This window comes from Akebia trifoliata, chromosome 16 (assembly GCF_017979445.1).
Source record: "Akebia trifoliata isolate Shusen 1 chromosome 16, ASM1797944v1, whole genome shotgun sequence".
Classification (NCBI taxonomy): domain Eukaryota; kingdom Viridiplantae; phylum Streptophyta; class Magnoliopsida; order Ranunculales; family Lardizabalaceae; genus Akebia; species Akebia trifoliata.
The window spans coordinates 25,612,428-25,628,753 of NC_141390.1; the positions used below are offsets into that span (position 1 = coordinate 25,612,428).

The following is a 16,326-nucleotide window of genomic DNA, read 5'->3' on the forward strand; positions in this document are numbered from 1 at the left end:
TTGTGATCACCTTGGCAAATAATCATTTAAAACAAGACACAAATAGAAATTAAAACATGAAAAAAAAAAGTGTTAATTACCTTAAGCTATCATGTCCATAATTTGTGGAAGCTCATAATAACGAATTACTTAGATGTAAAATGCTAGCGAGTAATTTAGAGATAAAAAGTGAGGAAGACAATGAAAGTTTCTCTAATGAACGAGAGCCATTAGAGAAACTAACCTTCGACTGTAGATTCATATGTGGAATTTCCCTACCTGAAAAAATGATGGAATTTTCAATCTGCTTAAACAACATATATATATATATGGGAAATGTTTGGCACCCTACTATTTACCCTACGCTTTGCCCTACGTGTTTTGTCCTACATGGGTTAAAAGTTTTGGAATTGGCTGATTTTTGGTGAGGATGATCTCTACGGTTTGAAGATCCTCCTCACCAAAAATCAACCCATTCCAAAATTTCTAGCCCAATGTTTACAAGTTGACAAATTGTGGACCATCCATTTTTTGTAAACCATTTTTTATGGGGTTAGAAGTTTTGGGATGGGCTGATTTTTGGTGAAGATGATCTCCTCACCATAGAGATCATCCTCACCAAAAATCAGCCTATTCAAAAACTTCTAACCCATGTAGGACAAAACATGTAAGGCAAAGCGTAGGGTAAATAGTAGGATGCCAAACGAGACCCTATATGTATAGGGTCTCGTTTGGCACCCTAGTATATAACAAACAAACCTGGGTCGTTGGATATAAAGCAAACGAGCGGACGAGATTAAAATAACAGCGTCTGCGATTAAGTTATGAATTATGCGCTTATTTACAACGCCATCCCTCAAATGTCTATTAATTGTTTGTCAAACCGTTTGTTATATAGTAGGGTGTCGAATGGGACCCATTATATATATATATATATATATGGGAAATGTTCAACACCCTAAATTTTACCCTACACTTTAACAAACGTGTTTTGTCCTACATGGGTTAGAAGTTTTGGAATGGGCTGATTTTTTGTGAGGATGATCTCTATGATTAGAAGATTATCCTTACCAAAAATCAGCCCATTCCGAAATTTTTAACCCTATGTTTACAAGTTGAAAAATCGTGGACCGTCCATTTTTTGTAAACCATTTTTGATGGGGTTAGAAGTTTTGGAATGAGCTGATTTTTGGTGAGGATGATCTCCTCACCATAGAAATCATCCTCACCAAAAATCAGCCCATTCCAAAACTTCTAACCTATATAAGACAAAACAAGTTTGTTAAAGTGTAGGGTAAAACTTAAGGTGGGGAACGGGACCCTATATATATATATATAGGTCCCGTTCAATGGCCAACAATTTGGCAAACACTTTTTCAAAACATGGGTTAGAGGTCTTGGAATGGGATGATTTTTGGTGAGGATGATCTCTACGGTGAGGAGATCATCCTCACCAAAAATCAGCTCATTCCAAAACTTCTAGCCCCAGTTTACAAGTTGAAAAATCGTGAACCGTCCATTTTTTGTAAACCATTTTTGATGGGATTAGAAGTTTTGGAATGGGCTGATTTTTGGTGATGATGATCTCCTCACCAAAAATCAGCCCATTCCAAGACCTCTAACCCATGTTTTGAAAAATGTGTTTGCCAAACTGTTGGCCATTGAATGCTACCCTATATATATATATATATGTATACAAAAATTAGCTCATTTTGAAACTTCTGACCCTAGTTTACAAGTTCAAGAATCGTGGACCATCCAATTTTTGTAAATCACTTTTGATGGGGTTAGAAGTTTTGGAATATGCTGATTTTTGGTGAGGATGATCTTCTCATCATAGAGATCATCCTCACAAAAAATCAGCTCATTCCAAAGCTTCTAACCCATGTTTTGAAAAATGTTTGCCACAATGTTTAGCAAACTTTAGGGCTACTGAACCGTCCCCTATATATATAGGGAAATGTTCAGCACCAAACATTTTGGCAAAACATGGGTTAGAAGTTTTGGAATGGGCTGATTTTTTGTGAGGATGATCTCTACAGCGAGGAGATCATCATCACTAAAAATCAGCTCATTCCAAAACTTCTAACCCCATCAAAAATGGTTTACAAAAAATGGACAGTCCACGATTTTTCAACTTGTAAACATGGGGCTACATCCTCACCAAAAATCAGCCCATTCCAAAACTTCTAACCCATGTAGGACAAAAATGGTTGGCTAAAATGTTGGCCAAAATGTTTGGTGTTGAACGGGACCCTATATATATATATATATATATATTTTAAATCCAGGTTAACACCTTCTAACTTCTCAGAAAGTTTGAAATCGATAATCAATAGTATCCACGAACTCATGAACCCAATAAGAACCCAAACTAAACAAATTAAGGATTGATAGAGATTCAATATTTCTCGGCAAACAAGAGTTTGCTTCCATTAGACCAAGTAAATGTAATCATCCACAACTCACAGTGCTTCCTTTTCCTGAAAAGCTCATCAGGGTATTTTCAATGATGATTCAAATGTGATTATTCCCACAACTTTATTGGGTTCATGAGTTCGTGAATACTATTGATTATCGATTTCAAACTTTCTGGGAAGTTAGAAGTGGCTTTATGATGCATGATTCACATGACCCTACTTTACAATGTTGCAACTAAGGACCCAATTTGTGGGTGAAGGTGCCATAATTTACAATGATTTGTAGGTGAAGGTGCACTTAACTAAGTGGAAAAGGCTTGGTGAGAGTTGATCTCATGACTTAGGTTCAAACCCCGTTGAACCCACTTTCACCCTTTATGAACCACTAAACCCTTGCAAGTAGGGTTAAAATACTTTTTTTTTAGAAAAAAAATATGTATTTGAAACTTCTAACCCCAAAAGTAGGGTCATAGATTTTGTCACAATTATTGTCCCATGAACCGTCCCCAAAAGTGAAATACTAGCGAGTAATTTAAATAAAAGGTGAAGTAAAAAATGAAAGATTCTCTGATCAACTAGAGCCTAACAGTCACTCTCCTGCCTACCTTACTATCGTTATTGAACTGACCTCTTGATTGTAGATTTAAAGATGGAATTCTTGCCCTGAAAGAAAAAGTGATTAAATTCTCAATCTGCATAAACAACTAAATTGCTTTAAAAAAAAACATGAATTAGTATGGACCAGGACAATATCAGGGGCGTCGCAGTGCCTGTCCTTGGGTTTTTGACTTAGTTAGCTGAGTCAAATACATAGGTATTTGAACCGAGCTACGAAAAGATTCATGCAGGGTTTCTTCGAAAGGATTTTGATTCTTATGTCCTTGGTATAATTTGTCTACAGATATTGAAGTTTTTAACTATTGAGAAAGATAAACAAAATAAATTGGATTTATCAATATTTTTTCTTGGTTATCTTTATATCTTCTCCACATCAAGACCAACAAGTATTTGTTAGATTACCTGAAAAGTCCTGATCAAATATTTTGAATTATTCTTAGAGAAATTTCATTTAAAGATAATAAATAGTTCACAACTTGATGTATTTTCATGAGTAAAGAAATGTTATTTTGCTCTGTTTTACTCCGTATGGGAAGTTTTTTATCTTATAATTTCAAACCATTGAGATCTCTTCCAATACATGTTTAGGATCAACATTTTTTTTCTCAGCATCTTCGATTAGTTTGGTACTTCACTAACATAAAGAAACAAAAAAACTAAAATAAAAAAAGAGGTCAACCTAGAAGTATATGTATATCTACTTTGTTAACTTGGATTATTTAGACAACATAAAGAAACTAAAATAAACAAATGAAAGATCCACGAAGATTGAAAAGGACCCCAAGTTTATGACCCAACTGTTGCAATTACATAAGCATCAAATGTTTGGTTCAACTGTCAAAGTCTAATATCTTAGGATGAACTTCTTGAAAGGGTGAAGCTTGTCGGTTAGGCTATTGGACCGAGGCCAAAGTACTTGCCTTGATTATGTAAAACCTAATGAATTGTTTCTATTTATTTATTTTTTTTCTAAATGAATTGTTTCTAATTTATTTGAAAAGATTAGGTAAGACATAAAATAGCTACTTGAATCATGTTGCTTCCTCGTTAACTTCTAACTCCCGATTGCTCAAGATTGTCCAAATTTGAGTTGATATGTTTCATTTTTCAAAGATTCTAGCCTTTCTAGCTTCTAATGCAAGTCAGTCTCATTTAAAAAGCCTTCGATCATATTAAATCAATTAATCTCTTTATTGTTGAATTCAAATTGGAGTTTAGAATTCCTAAATATGTTGAATCAATCCGACACTGGATAAAATACACTGTTCCTAAAGCATAGAAAATAGACATTGTGTCATTTATGGAAGTCTTATGTTTGTTCATTTTTTGTTTTAGTTATTTACATATGGAAACTTGGATTCTTTCAAGTCTCAAAAAACTACAGAATTGTATTAATTGTGCACCAAAACATCTCAATGGTGTCTATATCACTTGGTTTTATGGGTCTAGCAAGCCTGGCAACTTTGCCAATGCCCTTTTATTTACTTGTGTCATGCTTTTAAAGTAGAAACTCATCACCAAAAAAATATCAGTCTCTTTGTTTATAGACTTCTAGGTTTATTTATAAAGTTTTCACAACTTTGTGGGTCATGTTGAAAATTCCTTGAAGTGCCTCCGAATTCTTAGAGTTCAAAACAATAGCTTGCTCGTTAGGTTCTTCTAAATGTTTTTCCTCATATTTTGAGACTATTGCTAGTACTTCTCAATTGCTAGTGTTGAGCCAATCATCTAGAGACTAACTATTGGAAGAAATTCCCCACGGAGACTGAAGGATCAAATCATCAATCTCAACGATTTTAAGAAAAAAAGCAATGTCCTTTTTACCCGTTAAACATAGATCTTGTTCCATTACTCCAATAAGGTCCATGATAGAAGAAAAAAAACTTTATTAAGAAAAAAAGTAATATCCTTATTACCCATCAAACACGGGTCTCATTCCATTATTCTAATCATGGATCTTCCGTGATAGAAGATGATGACTTTTGTAGTCTGTAGAGTGTCAAGTGCTCTACTTAATTGCGTTATAAAAAATCCTTATTTTTCAATCAAATTACATAATTACCATTATTTTATTTGAATATTTAATTTTATTAAATATTTTTTTAATTAGATATATCTTACTTTTATAAACTTTACCAATCTTGAGATGATGGAGACAAGAGTATCATGCAAAACAGCCCATAGCAAGGAAAGTTTTTTAGGTCAAGATAGTAGAGACACGTTGTAACGTTGTTCTAGTCAAACGTAAGAGACACGTTACAACGTTGTTCTAGTCAAACGTAAGAGACACTTTGTGCTCTCTATCTTCCATTATAAAATATAATATGGTTTTTGAGAGATAGTCATTCAAGTCAGTCATGGCTATAACATTACATATGAAGAAGAAAACTTTCTTCTTTGTCTTTCTAATGATCTCTTTTGCTTTTCTTCTTATAATACAACAACAGACTACTTCAGCATCAACAACATCATCATCATCATCATCAGCACAAGCTTTGCTCAAATGGAAAAAAAGTTTGATCAATTCGACTGCAATTAGTGATTCATGGTCTGATGTCACCAATCCTTGCAATTGGACTGGAATTCAATGCGACAACTACTTCAAGATCATCGTCGAGATCAACCTCGTTGGTCACAGCCTGAAAGGTACACTTGATGAATTCGACTTCTCGGCCTTCCCCAATCTCACCTACCTAGACCTCAGTTCCAACAGCTTGTTTGGAGAAATCCCAATTCAAATTGGGTCTCTTTCAAAGCTCACTTATCTTTTTCTGGATCACAACTATTTCACAGGCATGATCCCTTCTGAGTTAGGAAATCTCTTAGATCTCCAATTGCTTCATCTTGACTACAATTACCTAACTGGTGCAATTCCATATGAGCTTAGTAATTTACAAAAGTTACAATTACTCTTTCTTGACAATAACAATCTGCAGAATCCAGACCCGATTCATCAGTTTAAGAGCATGGCATTATTGACATCACTCAGTCTCTCACTCACTGGGAGATGAGGTCCCCCCATTCATCTTTCACTGCCCCAACTTAGTCGAAATGGACTTGTCTTCTAATCTTATAACAGGCCGTATTCCAGTGCAACTCTTTACTACCAGTACTCTTAAGAATCTCCAATACCTTGACTTGAGAAATAATTCATTGGAGGGACCGATTCCATCAGAAATCAAGTATCTTACCAAACTTGAATCCCTTCTCTTGGGAATGAACAAGCTCAATGGTAAGATACCCCCCGAAATTGGCCTTCTAACTAACCTCAAATACCTTGCTTTATCTAATAACCCGTTTACTAGTGGACCCATACCATCTTCCATAGGTAACCTTAGCATTCTTCAATCCCTATTTCTCTCAAATACAAGCTTGCATTCTAGCATTCCCAATGAGCTTGAATTTTGCACCGACCTTATGGATCTTGATCTGTCACTCAACAACCTCGATGGTCCTTTGCCTCTTTCCATGGTCTCTTTCCATAATCTCACTCTTTTGTTCCTGTTTAATAATAGATTATCAGGGAAGATACCTGCTGACATTGGAAACCTATCACATCTAAAATATTTAGATTTATCTGCAAACAATCTAAGTGGGCAGATACCAGCCAAACTTGGTGGATGCAAAGAGCTATTGTTCTTGAAACTCAGTGATAATGATTTAATTGGAAAAATTCCTAAATCATTTTGTAATTTGAGTAAATTGGAAATCTTTGAAGCTTCTCATAATCATTTGGAAGGACATTTGCCAAGATGTTTAGCTAATTGCAAAAGCCTACAAGTTCTAAATTTGGAAAATAATCTGTTACATGATTTATTTCCCTTTTGGCTTGAGGTATTGCCTTTCTTACAAGTCCTTGTATTGAGATCCAACAGATTCTATGGTCCTATCAAACATCCTCGAACCGATTATGGTTTTCAAATGTTGCATGTCATAGATATTTCTTCCAATAGATTTACAGGTTCTTTGCCAGCAAAATACTTTCAAAGCTGAAAAGCAATGATGATGATGGTAGGGAAAATGTCCCACCCCAAGTATATTGAAGATTTTTCCTATTATCATATCTTAGTGACCCTCTCATACAAAGGACAAGAGAGGGTACTAGAGAAAATCTTAACCACCTTTGCCACACTAGATCTCTCCGACAACCGATTTGAAGGTGAAATTCCAGAAGTGATAGGAGATTTCAAATCTCTTATTCTATTAAATTTGTCTCGCAATGACCTCACTGATCACATTCCATCATTGCTAGGGAGTTTAACACAACTTGAGTCATTGGATCTCTCTCAAAATAAGCTTTCAGGGGAGATTCCTCAACAACTACTTTTTCTTAATTACCTTGCCGTGTTGAACGTTACACATAACCATCTTGAAGGAAGTATACCACGAGGTAAACAATTTGATACATTTTCAAGTGATTCTTATGAAGGTAATCCACAATTATGTGGTTTTCCATTGTCAAGGAAATGTATAGGTGTCAATGTGATGCCGCCACCAACAATGATTCAAGAACTCAAGAACTCAAGTGTATTTGATTGGAAAATATTTATGTTGATAGGATATGGATGCGGAGTGGTAATTGGTGTTGTAATTGGATATACTATTTTTTGGAAGGAAAATGGATGGCTCACAAGGACTTTTGAAGGGGCAATATGCAGGCAAGGCAAAAGATTGATGAGAATTCACAGACTCCATGCAAATGGAAGATGAAGAAAGCAAGTAAAAAAACTTCTGTGCAAATAAACATTGCTACATAGTTTTATTTGAATTTTTTTCATAAGATGTTGTAATTGGTAACATTTGTCAATAAAATAAGTTGTCTCTTTGGCTCTAATTAATCTTACCTATCAATAGAAAGAAAAATATATGATAGAAAATCATGTCATGAGCTTGACTAGAAGTCATTAGAAACTCTGTATCTGTAGTACAAAAAACATAGCATATCCTAAGTCATCTCATAGATATGAATGGCACTGATCAAGACTCGTTACTCAAATAATTAGAGTTACTGCTTGCAACGATAAAACAAGACGCACATAAAAATTAGTACATAAAAAAAAAAGTGTTAATTAGTTTGTTTGATTTGAACAATAACAAGTCTAGCTTATCTTAAGCTATCATATCTATAATTTGTGGAAGCCCATAATAATGAATTACTTAGATGTGAAATGCTAACGAGTAATTTAGAGATAAAAGGTGAAGAAGACAAGGAAAGTTTCTCTAATGAACTAAGTGCCTAAAAGCTAAACCCTGCTACCTACCTTACTATCCTTACTAAACAGACCTCCGATTGTACATTCAAATGTGGAATTTCCCTACTTGAAAAAATGATAGAATTTACAATCTGCTTAAATAACATTTTTTTTTTTTTTTTTCAAACAAACATGGGGTAGTATGTACTTTGGATTTTCTTGGGAGCGATGCAATGCTTGTTGGGCCATTAGAGTGTGTTTTAGGGCCATCCAAGTTCCACAACCTAGATAAAAAAGTTGTCACTTGCTTACCAAAAAATATTCATTTGAGAAACATTGACCAACTAAATCTGATTTATTATTATTTTTTCTTGAATATCTTTGTATATTCTCACCATCAAGACCAACAATTCAAGTAATTATTAGATTTCCTGAAGAAAAAAAAATTGAGCAATGGTTTCGAGGTATTCTTATAAATATTTGATTTGAAGATGATAAATGTTTCCAACCTTGACGCATTTTCATTCGTGAAGAAATATTATTTTGTAATACCTTAGATTTTTTAACACATATCTCAAGAAAATTCGCATGTCAATCTATAGGAAAAAATTTCTTGAATTGAAATTTGACAAAAACAATTACACCATTGGACGCACAACGAAATATTAATCAAAATAGACTATAAGTTTGCGAATATCGGAGCATGGGATAATTAGGATCTTAACATAAATTCAGTAATGACCATTACGGCCTTTTAACCTTATAAATATTAAAACCCACAGAAATTTATAGAATTTCACCACTATTAACACGTTCTATCTTCTAAAAAAAACTTTAAAAAGCCCTAGCCTCCGATAAACTTCTGTTCTAATTTTCAAACACCTAGAGACCCGGCAGGATTTGTTGTAAGAGAAGAAGTTGTCCATCTTGTCCTTAGCTTTGTAGTTTGGTTGGCTATCGAGTGAGGACTCGGGAAATTGGATAACTCAAAACTATTTATCAAATATCTTACAAGCTTTTGGTGATCAAGTGAATGATAACTTAAGATCAACATCAAAATTATTGAAGCCTAGTCCTAAAAATTTGGTGTCGGTTGAACAAATCATGTTCCCTGATTCAATTATGTCTAAAGCCATATTTTCTATTACCATAAAACATGAACCCCAACACATGGGGCTCATAACTCAAATCTGTTAGAAATGTAATATTTTCATTCCATCTTCGGACTTTGCCAATCACATCAGGAATATCTGTTGTTGGATTCACATTGACATAAAAGAAAAACATACATTTATATTCTTATTTTAAGAGAGAAATCAATCGATTCAATTAAACAAAAAAATGTTCGTAACTAAAGCAATATCCGAATGACTTTCTAACACGAGCAGAATTACAAAAATCCTGCTGGTACTCTCATTTCCACCTTTATTAGTGTAAAATGACTCAGCTCTACGTTCACAACCACGTAAGAAAAATACAAAAGTTGAATATACATGAAAGACCAGAAGAAGATTTAAAAAATAATAATAATAATAAAAGAATGAAATGAGCATCTGCCTTCATACGATTTAAATGAATCAATAAATTTGTAACTAATTTGTTCTATACCCACTGTGTTGCAATAATGACTACGAGTGGATGTTGCATTGTTGCAAGTAAGGGTGGTCATAATTGACATATTTGGTCCAGTAGCCCTTGTACTTGCCAATCCCTATCTCTAGCCATGGTTTCATATTTCCATTGTAGTGGATAACAGCTGTTCGCTCAATCTCCACCCTCCCTACTCCTGACTCATAGCCAAGACCAAGGATGTGCCATCTCTGGTCCAAGGCCACCGTTTGGTTATAGAAGGTAACCAGACCCAAGGGCAGGCTCCCACCCTTCCATAACTGCCTTGTACGTCCCTGCAACCCAACACAAAGTCACACACAAAAAAAAAGAATCATGATCCTTAAATGCATTCATGTACATACATGCAGGTGTCAACAATTAGAAAATTAGCACTCATAAGCTTACAGAGGAAATAGTTTATTTTTTGTAAACTATAAACTTCCATTAGGTATCAAAGATCCAAGTGTAATGATACAACCAATTGTATCATTACACTTGGATCTTTGATATTCACACTCAGAAATTGATACAATCATAATAAGTGAACCATAGATTTCATTTCCAAACCATTAGCCATAGTTTCCTTGTCCATCCAATTGAAAATAATGAATATATTGTCAAATACTGTTGCATTTCCTACTAAGAGCCAATTCTATAATGGTCTCTGATAAGAAATAGCAACAGCCCTCATTTAGAAATTTTGTTACATGAAATCTTTCCTCTTCAGGGTAAAAATGAACAAAACAAAACAAAACAATGATAGGCGTACACTCACTTAAGGAAAAATAAAAAAACTAATATACGCTAATATGAAAATAAGAAACCACATCAGCTTCTGTGAATCGAAGTCATGAGGAAGATTTTTTTTTTTTTAAGTGTTGGAATAATGTCAGCAAATCTAGAGCAGGGAAGAAATGAGTCCAGGTAGGAAAAAAAATGCATCAGCAATTTTTGAGAAAGCACACTTGGAAAAATAGCTCTATCATCCCTTCAAGGAATCAAGCCTCCAGTTGAATGATAAATAAGTAGCCCTACATAATATTATGTATCTATATAATAAAAGAACATGAATTCCCTTACCAATTCCAAGTATTTATGGTAGATGGCTGTCAATTTCTGTCTCCTCCATTCTTGCAGATTAAAGACATTCATGCCAAATGCCCACGTACATGCCTTGACATTGAACCTCTTTGCCACAATTGGATCTGAAAAATTAATAAGCATATCCATCCGTCGAAATGACAAATCACCTTTGCGACAAGTTTCTACCGCCCCATTTACTTTCCTGTCCATCTGTACATTCCAGAGTCCCCCTAAATCCCTCTGCACCACCACATCATGGTCAAGAAGCACAATCTTATTCAGCTGTGGGAACACCTCTGGAAGATAGAAACGGAGGTGGTTTAGTGCTGAAGAATATCTGGGGTCCCTGGATTCTTGCTTCTTCAGTGTGGAACCATACTTGGAAGAAAGCCACTCAAAATCATCAATGCACTCAATATGAATGGTGGCTTGAGCAGGTGGATTTAACAAGAACCACATTCTCATTGCTGGGAAATTGAGAGAATCAGTAACCAAATGGAAGACAATTTTATCGGGTTCCTGCAAATGGGTTAAGAAGGATTAAATTCTCTTTGCTGAAAGGAATTCAAATCTTCGCAATCTTATATTCAAAAAGCTTTCTATAACATGCTATCTATTGCAGCTTCTTCCCAAGTGTTAACCAACCAATACTCCAAAAGACTGATCTGTTGGAGAGGGGGAGAACTATGAATATTAGACGATCATGAGGCTAAACTGGGGTATGACACACCCAAGAGTGGCAGAAAATATACACTCAACACTCCCCCTCACCCATAAGGGTGGAAAGAATCGAACCCGTGACTTATACGGACTTAGCACTCAGATACCATGTTAACCAACCAACTACTCCAAAAGACCAATCTGTTGGAGAGGGGGAGAACTATGAATATTAGAGGGTCACAGAGCTTAACTGGGGTATGACACACCCAAGAGTGGAGGAAAACACAAAGCACCTCGCTGAAGTCTAGCAAACAAACAGAAGCAACCAGAGAACAATGGAAACTTTTTAATTTTGCAGCTATCCTATTAATCTTCCCTTTCCATTTAAAATTAGATATAAGTACAAATAAAGCCAGAGAAAACATAGGAAAAAAATTCATAACAAAGTAGTCCTCACCACAGAAGCAGATATGGTGGAGTTAACCACCACTGCACATGCAAGAACATTGTCAGAGAAGACAGCAAAGTGATGGAGATCTGGGTCATGCAATTTGTGTTGGTTAGGGAGCTTCCGCTCCTCAGGTTGTAGTGCAAAGTATTCTGTCGTGAGCCTCATCGAGAGGCAGTGAAGACCTTTAGGGGTAGTCCTACCGGCAAGCTGAAGAAGATATGTTGCCTGATTCTTCTGCGTGCGGACCCGTTCTTCAGTATTATAAGTCATTGCACGGAGCTTTGTTGCCATGGCGGAGCAGTGGTTGTAAATTTGACCAGCCTTTGCTAATGCAGCATCCATGGATTTCATCCTCTGCAAAGCCCTGCACAGTTCTCAGGTCACCTTAGATTGAAAATGGGCGTATTAATTTTTTCTTGCACAATCCCATTTCTGGATTATCTGCTTACGAGTGGTTTTTTTTTTTTTTTTTTTTCTTTTCTACCAATCAATTCCTACATTCTCTTTTTAAACCAACTCTTTTTGTCATAATAATTTCCAAATTAGACACTAGAGGAAGTGTGAAGCCTAGTGAACTGCATACCTCATAGACAAATCCGAATCCTTAGTGACTTCACCTAATGCTCGTTCGACCTCTTTTATTCGTACTTTCATTTCTTTTACTAAGTGGGAGTTGCTGTTTGGTGGTGCAAAGTTAAGGTATGCCTTGGCCCTGATCAACTGATCTTTCATCTCTGTTACCTTCTCATCACTTACTCTATGGGGCTGGGACAGCCTATTTAATTCTCTTCTGACAGTTTTGTTAGATTGCCCCTGCATTTCCAATATAATAAATAAATAAATAAAATAAAACACGTAGAACGTGGTCAACATAAATCAATGGAATTTATGTATTCTACTTCAATAAATCACCATGATCATCATCACTGAAAGAAAAAACTCATTCTACCTTTTTCATCTGTTTCAAGAATCTCCCATTGTTTGAAATTTCTATAAAAACTAAGCTTCATATGACAATTTATTCAAGCTCAAGTTTCCAATATAAAAACCCCAACATCAGCCTCCCACTGTTATTCAACCCATGAGTCCTAAAACTAGGGTTCTTCCACGAGACCTAGTAAGACCCAAAAGTATTCCACATTCAATTCAAGACACATCAAAAGATTCCAAATTTGATCAGATTTCAAAAAGGAAGAAGATACTCAAAGACCATTTACATTTACAGTTCTTCAAAAGTCTCCCACAGGAGTTCAGCCCCATGGCTGACAGTTTTGATTTTAAGTTCCCAAAAACATTGCTTGAGTTGGATTTAAGGGTCTCTTTTTCTTGCTCACATTTTTTTTTATCCCATTTATATTTTTGCAGTCATATAATCCTGTAGTTGCTTACGATGTTCAGGAAACTAACAGATCCTCAAAAAATTGGTAGAGGCCCCTCTTTATTACTCGATATTTTTCATCCCACTTTTTGTTTTTCCTTTTATCCTAAATAGTTAGGATAAGCCATAGACGACGATGATTATCTTTTATCAGTTCTAGAATATCGTAATTGCTGATATGAAAACCAGCTGATGTGTGAAAAATTGACTCAATGGTAGGGTAGATGGGATTGGGTGAGTAGAATGAAGGAAGGGGGCGGAGGGTGGTATTATTTGAGGATTTTATGGGTAGATAGGATTGAGTGTGTAGAATTGCTCCATTGTAATTGTAAGTTCTTTGGTCCTTTGTTGTTCCCCTGTTGGTCATCTCGACCACTTCTAATATAATTTGCATTCACCTATAAAAAAATGCCTTGAAAAGATTATAGTGTCAGCCCACTCAGACAGGCTGCAGATCATCACCATCTATTTCGGGTCACCCCCTAAGTTCCCTACTTCCTCCTATTCTCACAGCTATGTACCAAAAATAAAGCCTCATCAGTCTCCCCGAGACTAGTAAAAGTAGCACCATTTAAGCTCCTAGGTTTGTGCTTGTGCTCATTTCAAAACCTTCCTGTCCCTAATATTGTGAAGAACGGAGATGCTCCAAATGGTAGACACTCAAAAACTAGGTCTTGCAATATGTCCTAGGCTAAGTGTGCTCTAGCCTGGTGGAGCTGCAATTATGAGCCCCATGGGTGAAGCCTGAAAAGAGAACTAAACTTTCCTCTTCAACATTGAAATCCGCCCAAAAATTGCAGGGTGCTGACGCATTTTCCAATTCATAGACCATGCAAAAAAAAATCCTCTCTTTTTCTCAAAACTTATCCATAATTGTATAAGTAATAAAATTGGCACTTGTAACTAAGCTAACTGGCACTTGTAATTGGATACTTTTGTTTCTTGTCTCAATCTTTGTTCCCTCACTCATTCCCAAAGGTTTAGTGTGACATATACACTTTCTTCTGCAGTAGTAAGTGCAATTTTGTATATCTTCCTTGTTCTTCAAAAGGCGACACAATACTTCTCTATTAATCTTAAATTTTCCTAGCCTCCAAATCTTGTTGAATAACTTCATTAGCCAATAAAATCTGGATTCTACCATATACATCCAGACAGACCTATTAGAATATGAAAATAACAAAGTGTTGGATTCTGAATTTCTAAAATATTGGTATCTGAATCAAGTGACTGTCATAACTCATAAACTTACAAGGAAATCCTATGCCAATAAATGACTACATTCACAAAAATACCAAAATCCCCACGACATCAGCAATAAACAGGGAAGAAAAATAAGCATATTGTATTTTATTTGTTAAATAAAAACATTGAGTTTCCACATAACAAAGAGGTCATATCTTTGCAGGTATAAAATCCCCATATCCAACATCTATAAAACTAACTTTCTTAAACAGTCTAATGACACTAATAATAGGGTGTTGGTTGTGTCAAATCGATAACAAGATCTTTCCCTAATTCTAAACTAATAAAATTGGATCATAACTACAGGACTCTAGCTTTCATTAAACCTTCTCCAGATTATTCGATGTTAAAATTTAGGTACAATAATCATGAAACAAGAACAGTAAAGTAAATACGATTCCATTGAAGTTCACCAAGATCATACCTTTCCTCTAGAAGGAAGGGACACATTTTTCCATTGAATTTGTTGATTTGTCTCCTTGTCATCATGTTCAGTCCCTGAAACTTTTGAAACAAATAAAAAATGATTAGAGAAATTTTCAACTATCTAACAAACATAAGAACCAAAACAAGAGAATAAAAAGCCACACCAACCGTTTCTTTCGAGCACACTAGCATTGTCCTTGGGCTTGAGGTTCTCATCACTAACTACAGAATTTAAATCCCCATCTTCGTAAACAACTAGTGTAGGCTCTTTCAATCCTTCTCCTGATTCCTAAAATGCAAAACATACAAATATTCAAAGAAAAGAACACAACGACAACATCAAACAAAGCAAACCCATTTTGATTTTAAAAGAAAAATTAACAAACCTGCTGCATGGCATTTAGTTTTTGAATATCGGTCTTGTGTTTCTGGATCAATAAATGAACCCATCATCAAAAAAATAAAATAAAATCGAAAAAAAATTAAAAATAATTGAAAAATGTTTTAAAGATGAGATACATACAATGCTGGATAAATCTCCAACAAATTCTTTGTGTGATACTGTAAAGAAATGAATCAATCAATTAAAAAGAAATTCGTGGAAGAAAAATAATCATAAAATCAGAACAATTAATCAATAAAAGAAAATCGAAATTACCAAAAGAAGAGGTGAAAATGGAGAACAAAAGGATCGGCATGAAGACAGAGACCATGAGAAAAGAGAGGATGAGAATCCTCTGACATTTGATAGAGCGCTTCATCAAGAACAAGTGTGGAATTTCTAGGTTCTCTCTTCTTCGCAGATTAAACATTTGAAAATGTAGGGTGAGCTCTTCTCTGCTTCATCGAAGAGAAGAAAAATTAGGGTTTCTCTTTTCTTTTTTATTTCTTTAAAAAAGAAGTTTTTTTAGTTTTATTTCTGGAATTACGACTTGAGAAGAGCGAGGGAGGAGATGAAGAGACCACACTCCACAGGGGTTAACCGTTACTACTAATATTACTTTATTAAAAAAAATTAGAGAGTTGCTATTGGCACCACACATTTTATTTATCACACTCCAATTAAAATTAAAAAAATAGAAAATTTTCCCAACACATGCACAAATCTTATTAAAACTTCGATTCCGATACACATTTTAATTCCCAAAACTTTTACCTAAACTTTTTGATTGTTTCAATGTGTGCAACACTTTGTAATGTTGAAATAATAACTTGATCCAAACTTTTTTTCATGTTTAATCTTTAATTAGGGAATAATTTAAG

At 35.0% G+C, this 16,326-nt stretch overlaps 1 protein-coding gene and 1 pseudogene across 1 annotated transcript; one reads left to right on the plus strand and one right to left on the minus strand.

Annotated features, from left to right (window-relative positions):
- The first annotated feature begins 5,342 nt into the window (after positions 1–5,342).
- On the plus strand, positions 5,343–7,874 carry LOC147383052 (uncharacterized; annotated as a pseudogene).
- A 1,283-nt stretch (positions 7,875–9,157) lies between these two features.
- Positions 9,158–16,039, minus strand: LOC147383053 (putative galacturonosyltransferase 6). Its single transcript, XM_086428904.1, has 9 exons — positions 15,722–16,039; positions 15,587–15,624; positions 15,450–15,491; positions 15,232–15,352; positions 15,062–15,141; positions 12,598–12,827; positions 12,021–12,378; positions 10,901–11,422; positions 9,158–10,113 (listed from the first exon to the last, which is right to left on the minus strand). Exons 1-9 carry the CDS (start codon positions 15,873–15,875, stop codon positions 9,838–9,840), a joined length of 1,821 nt encoding a protein of 606 aa, XP_086285030.1. The 5' UTR covers positions 15,876–16,039; the 3' UTR covers positions 9,158–9,837.
- Between the last annotated feature and the right edge of the window lie 287 nt (positions 16,040–16,326).